At 41.8% G+C, this 20,123-nt stretch overlaps 2 protein-coding genes across 4 annotated transcripts in view; one reads left to right on the top strand and one right to left on the bottom strand.

The window, feature by feature from the left end:
* Positions 1-23: 23 nt before the first annotated feature.
* On the top strand, positions 24-18,038 carry LOC129841962 (NLR family CARD domain-containing protein 3-like). Of its 3 annotated transcripts, none has more exons than XM_055910327.1 (10): positions 24-186; positions 3,618-3,734; positions 4,029-4,113; positions 4,243-4,471; positions 5,141-6,932; positions 7,208-7,381; positions 12,943-13,116; positions 15,121-15,294; positions 15,947-15,993; positions 16,471-18,038. In XM_055910327.1, exons 1-10 carry the CDS (start codon positions 104-106, stop codon positions 16,995-16,997), a joined length of 3,402 nt encoding a protein of 1,133 aa, XP_055766302.1. In that variant the 5' UTR covers positions 24-103; the 3' UTR covers positions 16,998-18,038. The 3 variants fall into 3 exon arrangements, with proteins under 3 accessions (XP_055766302.1, XP_055766300.1, XP_055766303.1); XM_055910325.1 differs by having other exon boundaries at positions 5,135-6,932; XM_055910328.1 differs by lacking the exon at positions 24-186 and adding an exon at positions 2,415-3,283 and having other exon boundaries at positions 3,397-3,734; positions 5,135-6,932.
* Positions 7,531-20,123, bottom strand: part of LOC129841963 (general transcription factor II-I repeat domain-containing protein 2-like) — an 83,430-nt gene continuing 70,837 nt past the window's right edge. Inside the window, exon 2 of the mRNA XM_055910329.1 lies at positions 7,531-8,297. The gene's annotated coding sequence lies outside the window, so the exon portion shown is untranslated. The remainder of the gene's footprint in view (positions 8,298-20,123) is intronic.

Below are 20,123 nucleotides of genomic sequence, written 5' to 3'. Positions count from 1 at the left end.
TTACTGTGTTAACCACAACCAACATGTTGGATCTCTGTTTAGTTGTCACTGTGTTAACCACAACCAACATGCTGGATCTCTGTTTAGGGGTCAGTGCTCTAAAATGAGTCTCTCTGGGGAGAGAGAGGAGGGGGGCCCTGCCTCTAAAATGCATCTCTCTGGGGGACATGACACCAAAGCTAAGAGGTAAGATGACAATTTTATGAAGAATTTAAGTTTATTTCCAAAATAAATCGCTATCTTAAGATGAAAGCACTTACTGTAATTCACTCTAGATAAGAGAATCTGCTAAATCAGGGGTTCTCAATCCGGGGTCTGTGGAGGTACTGCAGGGGTTCTCAATCCGGGGTCTGTGGAGGTACTGCAGGGGTTTTCAATCCGGGGTCTGTGGAGGTACTGCAGGGGTTCTCAGTCCGGGGTCTGTGGAGGTACTGCAGGGGTTCTCAATCCGGGGTCTGTGGAGGTACTGCATGGGTTCTCAATCCGGGGTCTGTGGAGGTTCTGCAGGGGTTCTCAATCCGGGGTCTGTGGAGGTACTGCAGGGGTTCTCAATCCGGGGTCTGTGGAGGTACTGCAGGGGTTCTCAATCCGGGGTCTGTGGAGGTACTGCAGGGGTTCTCAATCCGGGGTCTGTGGAGGTACTGCAGGGGTTCTCAATCCGGGGTCTGTGGAGGTACTGCAGGGGTTCTCAGTCCGGGGTCTGTGGAGGTACTGCAGGGGTTCCGCGGCACTCTGACTGTACTCGTTGCAACGTAAAACTCTTAATTATTGACATTTGATAGAATTTTCACATGACACGACCACTTTGCCTACTCTAATTATTGACTAATATAATGGAATGCATATTGTTTTAACCAATTCTGATCGTTGTTACCAGCAGAATTTTGACAATATAACCGTTATATCAACACACTCTTCACACCCGTTTAACAATTCTAAATAGCTTTGGCATAGTAGGCATCAAGTCCCTTGCCAATAATGTTGCCTACAACGTTGCATACAATGTTAATTTTCATCAGACACATATTACACCCGAGATGCCTTCAATTGCCATATTTATAGCCACGCCCAATTTAGTATTATTATTTAACAATGTGATGTTGTGCTCCAAAGGGAGAACTTGAAATAACATGATGTAGATAATTAAATAATCAGAAGAAAAACGTGTTTATTTTACACTCTTAGAAAAGAAGGTTCCTTATAGAACCAAAAAGGCTTCTATCACTTCCTTAATATATGGAACCACTAAAAGTTAAATATATGTTTTGGTTCAGTGAAGAAGAACCTCTAGAGTTCTGATCAACGAAAGGTTAATGTTTTGAGGATGTGAACCCAGCAGCCCTCCAGTGGTCAGATCAATTCCGCCTGTTTTTTCCAGCGCCGGCCAGGGATTCGAACCAGCCACCTTTCGGCCACAGCTCCAACCAGAGTTTCTCTAAAGAAATAAACATGAGTTAATCTGCCAAAATGAAGACAAAATGCTATGCAGACATACATGGCATCACTTGTTATACATAATTATTATACATAAATCATTGCCAAAAGCACAAGACATACTGTTGCATGTAGGTCTATATTATTTATGGATTGATCATATAGAAATATCAAAACATTATTTTTAACTACTACAATGCAATTACATGTGGCGCAGGAACCACTGACTCTGCATTACTGCATTATTCTATAGTATTATCAAGACACCTGCTGTTAACTCTTAACTACTTAGGACAGCTCACCAGGTGTCCTAAATATCTGCCGACTAGGTGGGACTAGAGACTTCATGCATAGCTTTAATTTATACCCATAAGTGTAAAATGTCTTTATTCTCAGCACTTATACAACCAATTTTCTACTCTGAGACACTTTGACGATATGGAGCCAGATATCAAAACATTGTTATAAAAAAACATAGAATGTTTGTTTAACATAATAATAAAAAATGATTATTACTAATGTAACCCGCTGTAAAGACTGGGTTTAGTTGATTGTGTTGCACTGCTCATGTCCGCGTTCTGGAACTGTCCGCGTCCCCGTACAGAACTGTCCGCGTCCCCGTGCAGAACTGTCCGCGTCCACGTGCAGAACTGTCCGCGTCCTCGTACAGAACTGTCCGCGTCCTCATACAGAACTGTCCGCGTCCTCGTACAGAACTGTCCGCGTCCACGTACAGAACTGTCCGCGTCCACGTACAGAACTGTCCGCGTCCCCGTACAGAACTGTCCGCGTCGCCGTACAGAACTGTCCGCGTCCCCGTACAGAACTGTCCGCGTCCCCGTACAGAACTGTCCGCGTCGCCGTACAGAACTGTCCGCGTCCCCGTACAGAACTGTCCGTGTCCACGTTCGGTGTGGCGCCAAGCATATTGTCCGGTTACGCGCAGAGTTGCTGAGGTGATCTTGGGGAATAACGACGGAGTTCACTACAGTGTTGAGACACCGAAGTTCAGTGTTCAATTAGCTTTTTTCTTTACGGTCAGGGACAGTATGAGTGTAGCCAGATCCTTTTCACTCTCTGTCCTTGTTTCATTTTGTGGTTCACCGGATTCATCATCGAGACGAGGTACAGAACAACCAGCTAACTAGCCAAGCTAGTCGGTACAGCTCGGTAAGCTAGCTAGCAACTATACCAGCAGGATCCTAGTTAACTTAGCTAACAATACATCATTATCTCGTTAACGGATGCTGGCTACCTCTGTCCGGTTCTCCTCTCTTCACTAGATGGACGGTAACTTTAGTGTTTAACCCCTGTGTCCAAGGACCAATCTTTTGAATATTATTTTTGGGGCGCCTCAATAGCAGGTATTGAACCCCGGGTAAATAATCACTAGTCAGCCTCAACCTCAGTATACATTCATTATAAAACACATCTTAATATCTGATATTGCGAGTAAACAACCTCGGAATAGAAAAGACAAGAGTGCCTCTTCCAGCCCACCAATAAATTACATAATTCAACCCTCCCGGTTAGTAAATTTACCTCAACATGCCCCCGGAGAAGGCAGAGTAACGACACCAGCCTTTTAGCGGGGCTGACTACAACGCTCGCGTCGCTAAATGAATTTCGTTATTAAAAATGACACACTGCTCGCGCGCCAACGAGCGTCTAGAAGTCAGTTCTATTTGTGACGCAGTTCGCTCTGCATCTCCTCATTGGTTTATAGAAGCAGGTACCCACGTGCCATCTCCTCATTGGTTTATAGAAGCAGGTACCCACGTGCCATCTCCTCATTGGTTTATAGAAGCAGGTACCCACGTGCCATCTCCTCATTGGTTTATAGAAGCAGGTACCCACGTGTCATCTCCTCATTGGTTATAGAAGCAGGTACCCACATGCCATCTCCTCATTGGTTTATAGAAGCAGATACCCACGTGTCATCTCATTGGTTTATAGAAGCAGGTACCCACGTGCCATCTCATTGGTTTATAGAAGCAGGTACCCACGTGCCATCTCCTCATTTAGCAAAAAACATAAACATAACTTCTTTAAACAATAAAAGCTAATTTACGAACATTTCTGAAAATGGATATATAGCTTTTAGTTATGAAACTCTTCTTATGTTTCCCCATCTGAGCTCAGAGTAGTTGAGAGATGTAATGTTTGTCTCTGTTGTGTTGAAGTCCAATCAAGCAGGAGAGACCAGCCTCCCCTGTACCCAGCTGTGTGTCCATGAAGAGTGACCAGTCTATGGAACCTCCTATGAAGTTTGGAGAGGGAGGCTTTTCTACTGAACAAAGGTAAGAAGAACTCATGGGTCATGGTCAGTGAGTTAAACAACACTGTCTCTAGTCATTTCTCCTCTCCCATTTTCCCATTTATTTTTGTTGTTTTCATAATCCATAGTCTAATACTTTTGTCCAATTTTATAGTCCTAAAACAATATTAAACAAACACAACATTCCCTCTGTGTGTGTGTGTGTGTGTGTGTGTGGTGTGTGGTGTGTGTGTGTGTTTGTGTGTGTGTGATGAGGTGATGTAATCTTGTTGTCACTCCCTGGATGAGGAGATGTAATCTCATGTTTTGTCCACAGAAACCAACAGGAGAGATCAGAGTCAGAGATTCTCAGTGGTCGGTCTTCCCAGAGTCATCAAACAGACCTGGCCTCCATATTCAGTGTATGTGGTCCTGTTATGTACATTTGTTTTTGTTTACCTCAAGTAAAGTTGATCTGTCAATAATTAACTGATGTCTTAATGAGAAAGCATTTATTCTCTTGCTTAACTTATTTACTTTATTTATTTCAGTTGCTTGAAGAGAAAATTATTACATTTGTGAAGAACGAGCTGAAGATGTTCAAGAGGATTCTTAGTCCAGAACTCCCAGAAGGCTTTGAGAGTCAGAAGCAGGATAAGGAAGTGGTGGACGCTGAATATGAGAAGCAGGAGAGCAGTGCCAGAGAGGGGGCTCTGAAGATCACACTGCACGTCCTGAGGAAAATGAACCAGAAGGAGCTTGCTGACACACTGGAGAAAAGTAAGAGCTGTCTGCCTCATGTTGAATGCTGTTTTATAACATTTAAAAGCTGTAGCTAAAGTACAGCTAAAGTAGCTGTGTAACTCAATGATATTGAAACAGCCTTAACACAACACCTAGTGACCTCATCAAGTAGCAGTAGGGATGTGTTGTGGTGATTAATTTAGAGAGAGAGACAACATTAATAATACCACTTTGTTTACATACCCTACATTACTCATCTCAAATGTATATACTGTACTCGATACCATCTACTGCATCTTGCCTATGCCGTTCTGTACCATCACTCATTCATATATCTTTATGTACATATTCTTTATCCCTTTACACTTGTGTGTATAAGGTAGTAGTTGTGGAATTGTTAGGTTAGATTACTCGTTGGTTATTACTGCATTGTCGGAACTAGAAGCACAAGCATTTCACTACACTTGCATTAACATCTGCTAACCATGTGTATGTGACAAATACAATTTGATTTGATTTGAATACTACCAATAATAATATAATCAGTCACACCAGTCTGTAATGCATTATGAAAATATTTACACATTTAGAGAGACATTTAAGAGAATAAATTATTATAATTTTCAACTTTTTAACAGTCCTACAATACTATAGGCATTAAAACAGACGTAATATTAATATCATCTGTGTTATTTCTAGATTCAGATGAGCTTGCTGTGATTTGCCAACGTGAACTCAAATCTAATCTAAAGAAGAAGTTTCAATGTGTATTTGAGGGGATCGCTAAACAAGGAAACCCAACACTTCTCAATAAGATCTACACAGAGCTCTACATCACAGAGGGTGGAACAGGAGAGGTCAATAATGAACATGAGCTGAGACAGATTGAGACAACAACCAGGAAACAAGCAAGACCAGAGACTGCAATCAAATGTGAAGACATCTTCAAACCCTTAACTGGACAAGACAAAATTATCAGAACTGTGCTGACAAAGGGACTCGCTGGCATTGGAAAAACAGTCTCTGTGCAGAAGTTCATTCTGGACTGGGCTGAAGGAAAAGCAAATCAGGATGTCCAATTTGTATTTTCATTCCCATTCCGGGAGCTGAATTTGCTGAAAGGGGAAAAACACACTTTCATTGAACTTCTCAGTCACTTCTCAAAGGAAGCCAAACAATCAAGAATCTCCAACTACAACAAGTACAAAGTTCTGTTCATCTTTGATGGTCTGGATGAGTGCCGACTGCCCCTAGACTTCCAGAAGAACAAGATCTGTTGTGACGTCACAGAGTCAACCTCAGTGGATGTTCTGCTGACAAATCTCATTAAGGGAAATCTGCTTCCCTCTGCTCTCATCTGGATAACTACCCGACCTGCAGCAGCCAATAAGATCCCTTCAGGGTGTGTTGACCAGGTGACAGAGGTACGAGGGTTCAATGACCCACAGAAGGAGGAGTACTTCAGGAAGAGATTCAGTGATGAGGACATGGCCAGCAGAATCATCTCACACATAAAGACATCAAGGAGCCTCCACATCATGTGCCACATTCCAGTCTTCTGTTGGATTTCTGCAACAGTCCTTGAACACATGCTGAAACATAAGAGAGAAGAGATGCCCAAGACTCTGACTGAGATGTACACACACCTTGTGGTGTTTCATACCAAACAGAAGAATGAAAAGTATCTTGGGAAAGAAGAGACAGGTCCACACTGGAATAAAGAGAGCATTCTGTCACTGGGAAAACTAGCTTTTCAACAGCTAGTGAAGGGCAATCTGATTTTCTATGAAGAAGACCTGAAAGAGGCTGGCGTTGATGTCAGTGAAGCCTCAGTGTACTCAGGATTGTGCACACGGCTCTTTAAAGAGGAATGTGGGCTGTACCAGGTTAAGGTATACTGCTTTGTTCATCTGAGCATTCAGGAGTTTCTGGCTGCTGTATATGTGTTCCTCTCATTCATCAACAACAATGAGAATCTAATGGCCGAACCGCAATCAACGTCCAGGAAGCTTTCTGCGCTGTTCAGAGACAAGCCTAAAGTTACTGTCTACAAGAATGCTGTGGATAAAGCCTTACAAAGTGAGACGGGAAACCTGGACCTGTTCCTCCGCTTCCTTCTGGGCCTCTCACTGGAGTCCAATCAGAAGCACTTACAAGGTCTACTGACAAAGACAAGAAGCAGCTCAAAGACCCATGATAAAACAGTCAAGTACATCAAGAAGAAGATCGGGGAGAATCTCTCTCCAGAGAGGAGCATCAATCTGTTCCACTGTCTGAATGAACTGAATGACCATTCTCTAGTGGAGGAGATCCAAAGCTACCTGAGATCAGGAAGTCTCTCAGAAGAAGAACTGTCACCTGCACAGTGGTCAGCTCTGGTCTTTGTGTTGCTGACTTCAGAAAAGGAGTTGGATGTGTTTGACCTGAAGAAATACTCCAGATCAGAGGAAGGTCTTCTGAGGCTGCTGGCAGTGGTCAAAGCCTCCAGAGCTGTTCTGTGAGTAAATAAAATGACATATAAGAACTAATCATCAGGAAGAAATATTCAGTTTAGAAAAAAATGTGTATTATAATATGTATATAATATTATATTGAATAACATATTGAATAAATTCATTGATTTTCACATTAGTATAACATTATGACCGTACAATTCTAACAGACGGAAGATGAATCTATATGTTGTTTAGGAGAATAAACCAAATGCATCTGCCATTGTCCTTCTACACTACTGGTGTTAAATTAACGAAGTCATGATGATCTCTTTGTCAGGCTGTCAGGCTGTGGAGTCACAGAGAAAGGCTGTGCTTCTCTGGTCTTAGCTCTGAAGTCAAACCCCTCACACCTGAGAGAGCTGGATCTGAGAAACAATGACCTGAAGGATTCAGGAGTGAAGCTGCTCTCTGATGGACTGGGGAAACCCCACTGTAAACTGGAGACTCTGAGGTCAGTATTCCTGTAGTTGGTCAACAAGTGATAACTGTTCACCAGACCCACATGTGTTTACCAGGCACACATAGTCCACAACATATGTGTTTGGACAGTGAAGCTTACAGTTTTACATTTGGTGCTATGCTCCAGCATTTTGGATTTCAATCAATCAATCAATCAATTTTATTTTATATAGCCCTTCGTACATCAGATAATATCTCGAAGTGCTGTACAGAAACCCAGCCTAAAACCCCAAACAGCTAGAATGCAGGTGTAGAAGCACGGTGGCTAGGAAAAACTCCCTAGAAAGGCCAAAACCTAGGAAGAAACCTAGAGAGGAACCAGGCTATGAGGGGTGGCCAGTCCTCTTCTGGCTGTGCCGGGTGGAGATTATAACAGAACTATGCCAAGATGTTCAAAAATGTTCATAAGTGACAAGCATGGTCAAATAATAATCATGAATAATTTTCAGTTGGCTTTTCATAGCTGATCATTAAGAGTTGAAAAACAACAGGTCTGGGACAGGTGGCGGTTCCATAACCGCAGGCAGAACAGCTGAAACTGGAATAGCAGCAAGGCCAGGCGGACTGGGGACAGCAAGGAGTCACCACGGGCGGCAGTCCCGATGCATGGTCCTAGGGCCCAGGTCCTCCGAGAGAAAGAAAGAGAGAAGGAAAAAATTAGAGAGAGCCAAGATTTTCAAAATGTTCATAAATGACAAGCATGGTCAAATAATAATCAGGAATAAATCTCAGTTGGCTTTTCATAGCCGATCATTAAGAGTTGAAAACAGCAGGTCTGGGACAGGTAGGGGTTTCATAACCGCAGGCAGAAGAGTTGAAACTGGAATAGCAGCAAGGCCAGGCGGACTGGGGGCAGCAAGGAGTCACCACGGCCGGTAGTCCCGACGTATGGTCCTAGGGCTCAGGTCCTCCGAGAGAAAGAGAGAAGGAGAAAATTAGAGAGAGCCAAGATTTTCAAAATGTTCATAAATGACAAGCATGGTCAAATAATAATCAGGAATAAATCTCAGTTGGCTTTTCATAGCCGATCATTAAGAGTTGAAAACAGCAGGTCTGGGACAGGTAGGGGTTTCGTAACCGCAGGGAGAAACAGTTGAAACTGGAATAACTGGAATAACTGAAACTGGAACAACAGATTTGTGATAGAACGTTTCATATTAGGAGAATTTCACCTTTTAAAGGTATTTAAACATATATTTACAGTTTAGAAATGAAATCACTTTCTGTACGTAGTTCTCCCATTTGAAGAAGTCTTAATTATTTGGACAAATTCACTTATATTGTATTAAAGTAGTCATAAGTGTAGTATTTTGTCCCAAATTCCATGCCTGCAGTGATTACATCAAGCTTGTGATTCTACTAACTTGTTGAATTCATTTGCAGTTTGTTTTGGTTTTTTTTTGGATTATATATTTTTTTCTGATAGAAACTGAATGGTGAATATTGTCCTGTCATTTTGGAGTCACTTCACTTGTATTGTCAGTAAGAATAGAATATGTTTCTGAACACTTCTACATTCATGTGGATGCTACCATGATTATGAATAATCAGGAATGAATCGTGAATGATGATGAATGAGAAAGTTACAGAGGAACAAGGATCATACCCCCTCTGTTATTGGTAATGGTGAGAGGTTAGCATGTTTTGTTGTAGCCTCTGTTATTGGTAATGGTGAGAGGTTAGCATGTTTTGTTGTAGTCTCTGTTATTGGTAATGGTGAGAGGTTAGCATGTTTTGTAGTAGCCTCTGTTATTGGTAATGGTGAGAGGTTAGCATGTTTTGTTGTAGCCTCTGTTATTGGTAATGGTGAGAGGTTAGCATGTTTTGTTGTAGTCTATGTTATTGGTAATGGTTATAGGTTAGTATGTTTTGTTGTAGCCTCTGTTATTGGTAATGGTGAGAGGTTAGCATGTTTTGTTGTAGTCTCTGTTATTGGTAATGGTGAGAGGTTAGCATGTTTTGTTGTAGTCTCTGTTATTGGTAATGTTGAGAGGTTAGCATGTTTTGTTGTAGCCTCTGTTATTGGTAATGGTGAGAGGTTAGCATGTTTTGTTGTAGTCTCTGTTATTGGTAATGGTGAGAGGTTAGCATGTTTTGTTGTAGCCTCTGTTATTGGTAATGGTGAGAGGTTAGCATGTTTTGTTGTAATCTCTGTTATTGGTAATGGTGAGAGGTTAGCATGTTTTGTTGTAGCCTATGTTATTGGTAATGGTGAGAGGTTAGCATGTTTTGTTGTAGCCTCTGTTATTGGTAATGGTGAGAGGTTAGCATGTTTTGTTGTAGCCTCTGTTATTGGTAATGGTGAGAGGTTAGCATGTTTTGTTGTAGCCTCTGTTATTGGTAATGGTGAGAGGTTAGCATGTTTTGTTGTAGCCTCTGTTATTGGTAATGGTAAGAGGTTAGCATGTTTTGTTGTAGCCTCTGTTATTGGTAATGGTGAGATGTTAGCATGTTTTGTTGTAGTCTATGTTATTGGTAATGGTTATAGGTTAGTATGTTTTGTTGTAGCCTCTGTTATTGGTAATGGTGAGAGGTTAGCATGTTTTGTTGTAGTCTCTGTTATTGGTAATGGTGGGAGGTTAGCATGTTTTGTTGTAGTCTCTGTTATTGGTAATGTTGAGAGGTTAGCATGTTTTGTTGTAGCCTCTGTTATTGGTAATGGTGAGAGGTTAGCATGTTTTGTTGTAGTCTCTGTTATTGGTAATGGTGAGAGGTTAGCATGTTTTGTAGTAGCCTCTGTTATTTGGTAATGGTGAGAGGTTAGCATGTTTTGTTGTAGCCTCTGTAACTTTCTCACTCATTATTATTCATGATTCATTAATATTATTTCTTAATCATGGCATCATCAGGATTAATTTAGTATTGTTTGGAAGCATGTTATCTACTAACTTAAACAGAAAATAATTCCAGTCATCATCCACCATTCAGTTACTATTGGACAAAACAAACCCAAAACACAACCAAAACAAACTGCAAATGCAACCAACTAGTTTACAACCAAAAACTACACGTTCGACTACTTTAATACACTAAAAGTGAATTGGTCAGAATACTTATGACTTCTTCAAATAGGGGACTAGATATATAAAGTGCTTTCATTTCTAAAACGTGAAACAGATATGTATTAAAATATCCTAAAATAAAAGGTGACATTATATACTGTTACCTCATATGAAATATTTGATCTGAAATCCAAAATGTTGGAGTATAGATCCACATTTAAAATGTTAGCTTCACTGTCAAAATAGATATGGTATGGATTGTATACTCAATACAATCTAAATCTGATACCTCACTGTCTGTCTTTTGACTGATACTGCTTTTTAAACTGGTCTGGTCAGTCTACTCAAATATTTGTACTAAATCAAATCAAATCAAATTTATTTATATAGCCCTTCGTACATCAGCTGATATCTCAAAGTGCTGTACAGAAACCCAGCCTAAAACCCCAAACAGCAAGCAATGCAGGCTAGGAAAAACTCCCTAGAAAGGCCTAACCTAGGAAGAAACCTAGAGAGTAACCAGGCTATGAGGGGTGGCCAGTCCTCTTCTGGCTGTGCCGGGTGGGGATTATAACAGAACATGGCCAAGCTGTTCAAATGTTCATAAATGACCAGCATGGTCAAATAATAATAATCACAGGCAGAATCAGTTCTGTTATACTCACTGACATTATTTTAACAGTTTTGGAAACTTTAGAGTGTTTACTATCCAAATCGACTATTTATATGCATATCCTATCTTCTGGGCCTGAGTAGAAGGCAGTTTAATTTGGGCATACTTTTCATCCAAAATTCCAAATGCTGCCCCCTACCCTAGGGAAGTTAAAGTGGCTAGTGATGCATTACATCAAGATGGCAGATGTAGTAGATGGTATAGCGTACAGTATATACATATGAGATGAGTAATGTAGGGTGTGTAAACATTATATAAAGTGGCTAGTGATAAATTGATACATCAAATTTTCCAGTATTAAAGTGGCTGGAGTTGAGTCAGTATGTTGGCAGCGGCCACTCAATGTTAGTGGTGGCTGTTCAACAGTCTGATGGCCTTGAGATAGAAGCTGCTTTTCAGTCTCTCGGTCCCCGCTTTGATGCACCTGTACTGACCTCGCCTTCTGGATGATAGCGGGGTGAACAGGCAGTGGCTCGGGTGGTTGTTGTCCTTGATGATCTTTCTGGCCTTCAGTTGAAACTGGAGCAGCAGCACGGCCAGGTGGACTGGGGACAGCAAGGAGTCTTCATGCCCAGTAGTCCTGACGTATGGTCCTAGGGCTCAGGTCCTCCGAGAAAGAGAAAGAGAGAATTAGAGAGAGCATAGTTAAATTCACGCAGGACACCGGACAAGACAGGAGAAGTACTCCAGATATAACAAACTGACCCTAGCCCCCCGACACATAAACTACTGCAGAATAAATACTGGAGGCTGAGACAGGAGGGGTCAGGAGACACTGTGGCCCCATCCGATGATACCCCCGGACAGGGCCAAACAGGAAGGATATAACCCCACCCACTTTGCCAAAGCACAGCCCCCACACCACTAGAGGGATATCTTCAACCACCAACTTACCATCCTGAGACAAGGCCGAGTATAGCCCACAAAGATCCCCGCCACGGCACAACCCAAGGGGGGGGGCGCCAACCCAGACAGGAAGATCACATCAGTGACTCAACCCACTCAAGTGACGCACCCCTCCTAGGGACGGCATGAAAGAGCACCAGTAAGCCAGTGACTCAGCCCCTGTAATAGGGTTAGAGGCAGAGAATCCCAGTAGAAAGAGGGGAACCGGCCAGGCAGAGACAGCAAGGATGGTTCGTTGCTCCAGAGCCTTTCCGTTCACCTTCACACTCCTGGGCCAGACTACACTCAATCATATGACCTACTGAAGAGATGAGTCTTCAGTAAAGACTTAAAGGTTGAGACCGAGTCTGTGTCTCTCACATGGGTAGGCAGACCATTCCATAAAAATGGAGCTCTATAGGAGAAAGCCCTGCCTCCAGCTGTTTGCTTAGAAATTCTAGGGACAGTAAGGAGGCCTGCGTCTTGTGACCGTAGCGTACGTGTAGGTATGTACGGCAGGACCAAATCAGAGAGATAGGTAGGAGCAAGCCCATGTAATGCTTTGTAGGTTAGCAGTAAAACCTTGAAATCACCCCTTGCCTTGACAGGAAGCCAGTGTAGAGAGGATAAAACTGGAGTAATATGATCAAATTTCTTGGTTCTAGTCAGGATTCTAGCAGCCGTATTTAGCACTAACTGAAGTTTATTTAGTGCTTTATCCGGGTAGCCGGAAAGTAGAGCATTGCAGTAGTCCAACCTAGAAGCAACAAAAGCATGGATTAACTATTCTGCATCATTTTTGGACTATACATGTTTCTCTCTACAAGCAATACTTTGATAATTTGTCATTTCTACTAATGATACATTCATTTATGAATAGGTATGGCAGGTTTCAGGACACTAATGTATCTAAACATTTTGAAAAAATATACTGCACTATTTTCACCACCAAAGAATATCAGTGTGATTTTAATATGATTTGACTCTTTGCAGGCTGTCAGGCTGTGGAGTCACAGATGAAGGCTGTGCTTCTCTGGTCTCAGCTCTGAGGTCAAACCCCTCACACCTGAGAGAGCTGGATCTGAGTAACAATGACCTGAAGGATTCAGGAGTGAAGCTGCTCTCTGATGGACTGGGGAATCCCCACTGTAAACTGGAGACTCTGAGGTCAGTATTCCTGTAGTTGGTCAACAATTGATAACTGTTCACCAGATCCACATGTGTTTACCAGACACACATAGTCCACACCATATGTGTTTGGACAGTGAAGCTTACAGTTTTAAATGTGGTGCTATGTTCCAGCATTTTGGATTTGAGATAGAACGTTTCATATTAGGCGACAGTACAGAATGTCACCTTTTATTTGAGGTTAATGGTGAGAGGTTAGTATGTTTTGTTGTAGCCTCTGTTATTGGTAATGGTGAGAGGTTAGCATGTGTTGTTGTAGCCTCTGTTATTGGTAATGGTGAGAGGTTAGTATGTTTTGTTGTAGCCTCTGTTATTGGTAAAGGTGAGAGGTTAGCATGTTTTGTTGTAGTCTCTGTTATTGGTAATGGTGAGAGGTTAGCATGTTTTGTTGTAGCCTCTGTTATTGGTAATGGTGAGAGGTTAGCATGTTTTGTTGTAGCCTCTGTTATTGGTAATGGTGAGAGGTTAGCATGTTTTGTTGTATCCTCTGTTATTGGTAATGGTGAGAGGTTAGCATGTTTTGTTGTATTCTCTGTTATTGGTAATGGTGAGAGGTTAGCATGTTTTGTTGTAGCCTCTGTTATTGGTAATGGTGAGAGGTTAGCATGTTTTGTTGTAGCCTCTGTTATTGGTAATGGTGAGAGGTTAGCATGTTTTGTTGTAGCCTCTGTTATTGGTAATGGTGAGATGTTAGCATGTTTTGTTGTAGCCTCTGTTATTGGTAATGGTGAGAGGTTAGCATGTTTTGTTGTAGTGTCTGTTATTGGTAATGGTGAGAGGTTAGCATGTTTTGTTGTAGCCTCTGTTATTGGTAATGGTGAGAGGTTAGCATGTTTTGTTGTAGTCTCTGTTATTGGTAATGGTGAGAGTTTAGCATGTTTTGTTGTAGTCTCTGTTATTGGTAATTGTGAGAGGTTAGTATGTTTTGTTGTAGTCTTTGTTATTGGTAATGGTGAGAGGTTAGCATGTTTTGTTGTTGTCTCTGTTATTGGTAATGGTGAGAGGTTAGCATGTTTTGTTGTAGCCTCTGTTATTGGTAATGGTGAGAGGTTAGCATGTTTTGTTGTAGCCTCTGTTATTGGTAATGGTGAGAGGTTAGCATGTTTTGTTGTAGCCTCTGTTATTGGTAATGGTGAGAGGTTAGCATGTTTTGTTGTAGCCTCTGTTATTGGTAATGGTGAGAGGTTAGCATGTTTTGTTGTAGCCTCTGTTATTGGTAATGGTGAGAGGTTAGCATGTTTTGTTGTAGCCTCTGTTATTGGTAATGGTGAGAGGTTAGCATGTTTTGTTGTAGCCTCTGTTATTGGTAATGGTGAGAGGTTAGCATGTTTTGTTGTAGTCTCTGTTATTGGTAATGGTGAGAGGTTAGCATGTTTTGTTGTAGTCTCTGTTATTGGTAATGGTGAGAGGTTAGCATGTTTTGTTGTAGCCTCTGTAACTCTCTCACTCATTGTTACTCATGATTCATTCATGATCTTTCTCGATCACAGGCTTGATGTAGTCATTGTGTTCATATACATAAAGTGCTTTCATTTCTAAATGGTGAAACAGATTTGTATTAAAATACCCTCAAATAAAAGGTGACATTATATACTGTCACCTCATATGAAACATTTGATCTGAAATCCAAAATGCTGGAGTATAGAGCCACATTTAAAATGTTAGCTTCACTGTCAAAATAGATATGGTGTGGACTGTATACTCAATACAATCTAAATCTGATACCTCACTGTCTGTCTTTTGACTGATACTGCTTTTTAAACTGGTCTGGTCAGTCTACTCAAATATTTGTACTATACATGTTTAAATCCACAAGCAATACTTTAATATTTTGTCATTTCTAATAATGATACATTAATTTATGAATAGATATGGCAGGTTTCAGGACACTGATGTATCTGAAAATTTAGAATAAATATTCTGCCACTATTTTCACCACCAAAGAATAGCAGTGTGGTTTTAATATGATTTGACTCTTTGCAGGCTGTCAGGCTGTCTAGTCACAGAGGAAGGCTGTGCTTCTCTGGTCTCAGCTCTGAGGTCAAACCCCTCCCACCTGAGAGAGCTGGACCTGAGCTACAATCACCCAGGAGACTCAGGAGTCAGACTGCTCTCTGCTGGACTGAAGGATCCACACTGCAGACTGGAGAATCTCAAGTATGTAGAGGGTTTATGTCAATGTTCATATCAGACATGTTTGACTTATCAGGCTCCTTAAGACAAACATTATTACCACCAATTGGACAAAGTTATATGTTACTGTGTGTGTGTGTGTGTGTGTTAGTCTAGTGTGTGTGTCCAGTGTGTGTGTGCAGTGTGTGTGTGTGTATGTGTGTGTCTTGTGTGTGTGTGTGTGTGTGTGTGTGTGTGTGTGTATGTGTCCAGAGTGTGTGTGTTTTTGTCCAGTGTGAAACACACACTGGACTCACACACACACACACACACACACACACACACACACACACACACACACACACACACACACACACACACACACACACACACACACACACACACTGGACACACACACATACACACTGGACACACACATACACACTGGACACACACACACACACACACACACACACACACACACACACACACACACACGCTGGACACAAACACTGAACACTCACACACACAGACAAACATTCCTACCAACACGACCGTGTGTGTCTAGTGTGTGTGTGTGTGTGTGTGTGTGTGTGTGTGTGTGTGTGTGTGTGTGTGTGTGTGTGTGTGTGTGTGTGTGTGTGTGAGTTCAGGTGTATCCCTCAATGACTGTCTGTTCTTCTGCTTACCGCTACAGTGTGGAACATGGTGGAGAGAACACAATGAAACCTGGGCTTAGAAAATGTGAGTGTTGACTGCTGTGAAGAATATGACTAAGAATAAGTCTTAATTCAAGTTAAGTCAAAGTCAAAGACCACCATCATTACTTACTTGGTCATATTAAATATCAGCTGTAGTTCTACAGAAGCAGAAATCAGGGACACCAACGTTTACAAAGAGTTGATTTGACAATGTGTGTGTGTGTGTGTGTGTGTGTGTGTGTGTGTGTGTGTGTGTGTGTGTGTGTGTGTGTGTGTGTGTGTGTGTGTGTGTGTGTGTGTGTGTGTGTGTGTGTGTGTGTGTGTGTGTAATTAATGGGAATAAGTGTGTTTTATATTACCATACAGTATAACATATGATCATTCAACAAGTCTCAAGTTACCTTAACTTCTCCTTTTGATACCTAGAAACATCTACATTAAATGAATTAGTGAAAAGTGAGTTAACATTCTAATGTGAATGATGATGATTTCTAATATTGTGTCTGGTTTCATCCATCAGATGTCTGTGATCTCACGCTGGACCCAAACACAGTAAACAGACTCCTCTCTCTGTCTGAGGAGAACAGAAAGGTGACATGGAGGACAGAGAAGCAGCCGTATCCTAAACACCCAGAGAGATTTAGTAAGGACTGTAGACAGGTGCTGTGTAGACAGGGTCTGACTGGGCGCTGTTACTGGGAGGTAGAGTGGACTGGGTACAGGGTTGATATAGGAGTGACATATAAAGGAATCAACAGGAGAGGAAGGGGTGATGACTGTTGTCTTGGATGTAATGGCAAGTCCTGGAGTCTGTTCTGCTATAACAACAGTTGCATTGCCAGGCACAATAAGAATTCCACTATCATAGATGTCCCCTCCAACAGCTCCCACAGAGTAGGAGTGTATCTGGACTGGCCAGCCGGCACTCTGTCCTTCTACAGAGTCTCCTCTGACACACTGACCCACCTGATCACAATCACCTCCACATTCACTGAGCCCCTCTATCCAGGGTTTAGGGTTCATGATGACTCCTCAGTGTCCCTGTAAATAATAACCTGACACACACACACACACACACACACACACACACACACACACACACACACACACACACACACACACACACACACACACACACACACACACACACACACACACACACACACACACACACACATTAGACACACATTAGACACACACACTCAAACAGACACACACACAAAGACACACACTGAACACACACACACACACTGGACACAGACACAGACACACACACACACACACTGGACACACACACACTCAAACGGACAAACACACTAGATGCACACACACAAACACTGGACACACACACACACACACTTTAAACACACACTGGACACACACACACAGTGTGATTTTATGATGTATTTTACTGTTTGTGTTTGTACCACAGGAGGTTGGTGGACCTTATTTTGGGAGGACAGGCTTGTAATGGCTGGAGGGGAATAAGTGGAATGGTATCAAACACGTGGTTTCCATGTGTTCCATTTCATTCACTCTGTTCCAGACATTATTATGAGCCGTCCTCCCCTCAGCAGCCTCCTCTGGTATGTACTGTCCTATATGTGAGAGAGCTCCAACAAGGAATTACAATGTATGTATTACTTTTAATACCTGCAAATGGCAAATAAACTACTTGAACTCCTTATGAATGTCTGCAGCCGACTAGGCTGTTGGCGTCTGACAAGAGGTGAAAATATTACAGGAATATTCTGCAAATGTTGATGAAGACGTCACTCAATCCACCCAAAACAACATGCAGTCTTTCCACAAGACTCCCATGAAGTTATAGTGTGACGTTATGAGTTGATGTTAAAGTAACATTCTCAGAACATACTGTACTTGTTTTATACTGTTTTAGATGGATCCTCTGTTTAAACATTTAAACTCTTACAATAACACCATTAAAATACCAATGTGATAATTTGTTGTACGTCTTTTATGTTGAAAAACTAATTGTACAATTATATATGGACATACGATACATAGTTGTACAAGTATACAAGGATATATTGTACATTTCATAAAACATACTTGAAACAAGAAAAAGCCTTTTAATTGTGAAAATTATTTCATTATTGATTTTACATTTCCTCTCCCAGTCGCAGGTTGACGTTTGTCATGAATCTTGACCTGGAGGCTGAACTGTGAGATTTCCTCAAGATATGCCAGCTACAAAGTCAAATTGTGTCTATTACAGTTTTTAACAATCTCTAACATCCTTTTGTCCAATCTGTCGTCACATCTTCAAAACTCTTAACACAATTAACACAACATCCATCTGTTGTGGACCAGACCAGTAACACAACATCCATCTGGTGTGGACCAGACCAGTAACACAACATCCATCTGTTGTGGACCAGACCAGTAACACAACATCCATCTGGTGTGGACCAGACCAGTAACACAACATCCATCTGTTGTGGACCAGTAACACAACATCCATCTGTTGTGGACCAGACCAGTAACACAACATCCATCTGGTGTGGACCAGTAACACAACATCCATCTGTTGTGGACCAGTAACACAACATCCATCTGTTGTGGACCAGTAACACAACATCCATCTGGTGTGGACCAGTAACACAACATCCATCTGTTGTGGACCAGACCAGTAACACAACATCCATCTGGTGTGGACCAGACCAGTAACACAACATCCATCTGTTGTGGACCAGTAACACAACATCCATCTGTTGTGGACCAGTAACACAACATCCATCTGTTGTGGACCAGTAACACAACATCCATCTGTTGTGGACCAGACCAGTAACACAACATCCATCTGTTGTGGACCAGACCACTAACACAACATCCATCTGTTGTGGACCAGTAACACAACATCCATCTGTTGTGGACCAGACCAGTAACACAACATCCATCTGTTGTGGACCAGTAACACAACATCCATCTGTTGTGGACCAGACCAGTAACACAACATCCATCTGTTGTGGACCAGACCAGTAACACAACATCCATCTGTTGTGGACCAGTAACACAACATCCATCTGTTGTGGACCAGTAACACAACATCCATCTGTTGTGGACCAGACCAGTAACACAACATCCATCTGTTGTGGACCAGACCAGTAACACAACATCCATCTGTTGTGGACCAGACCAGTAACACAACATCCATCTGTTGTGGACCAGACCAGTAACACAACATCCATCTGTTGAGGACCAGACCAGTAACACAACATCCATCTGTTGTGGACCAGACCAGTAACACAACATCCATCTGTTGTGGACCAGACCAGTAACACAACATCCATCTGTTGTGGACCAGACCAGTAACACAACATCCATCTGTTGTGGACCAGACCAGTAACACAACATCCATCTGTTGAGGACCAGACCAGTAACACAACATCCATCTGTTGTGGACCAGTAACACAACATCCATCTGGTGTGGACCAGTAACACAACATCCATCTGTTGTGGACCAGACCATTAACACAACATCCATCTGGTGTGGACCAGACCAGTAACACAACATCCATCTGTTGTGGACCAGACCATTAACACAACATCCATCTGTTGTGGACCAGTAACACAACATCCATCTGTTGTGGACCAGACCATTAACACAACATCCATCTGTTGTGGACCAGACCATTAACACAACATCCATCTGGTGTGGACCAGACCAGTAACACAACATCCATCTGTTGTGGACCAGACCATTAACACAACTAATGTTGTTTTCACAGAGTATGCAGTCAATTAACACATTTCTAAAACACTTACATTTTCTTTACATACAATCTTACTCAATACCAAAATGATGGATCTTTCTCATCTTATTTACAAATGCTTCCACACAGCATTCCAGAAACGAAGACCTGACTTTCATTAAATACAGTATAACACCTCTACTTCTGCAACAACAGCAGATCAAAGCTGTATTGAAACAACTGATGAGCATTTTGAATGAACAGATCATTGAAACATTAAGAAATATCTGATTTACTGTAAGTTGTGTCAAATAGACCAACCACAGCTGATTCCAATATCAATCAGAGACATAGCCAGGTGTTGAAGTTCTTTCAGTTACATGGACAGACACAGTACAAAGAGGACTCTTTGGATTATATTTAGTTCAATGTGGATACAGAACAACACAGAGGATTA

Source organism: Salvelinus fontinalis, unplaced genomic scaffold, assembly GCF_029448725.1.
Source record: "Salvelinus fontinalis isolate EN_2023a unplaced genomic scaffold, ASM2944872v1 scaffold_0004, whole genome shotgun sequence".
NCBI classification, from domain to species: domain Eukaryota; kingdom Metazoa; phylum Chordata; class Actinopteri; order Salmoniformes; family Salmonidae; genus Salvelinus; species Salvelinus fontinalis.
This window is presented reverse-complemented; position numbering and strand designations above follow the sequence as displayed.

What these genes read in the sequence shown, in the direction of transcription:
- LOC129841962 (XM_055910325.1), top strand. Translation starts at nt 104, where the DNA reads ATGAGTCTCTCTGGGGAGAGAGAGGAGGGGGGCCCTGCCTCTAAAATG. An exon ending in ACCTGGCCTCCATATTCAGT is followed by an intron (nt 4,114 to 4,242) that starts GTATGTGGTCCT and finishes TATTTATTTCAG; the next exon opens with TTGCTTGAAGAGAAAATTAT. An exon ending in GAAACCTGGGCTTAGAAAAT is followed by an intron (nt 15,994 to 16,470) that starts GTGAGTGTTGAC and finishes TTCATCCATCAG; the next exon opens with ATGTCTGTGATCTCACGCTG.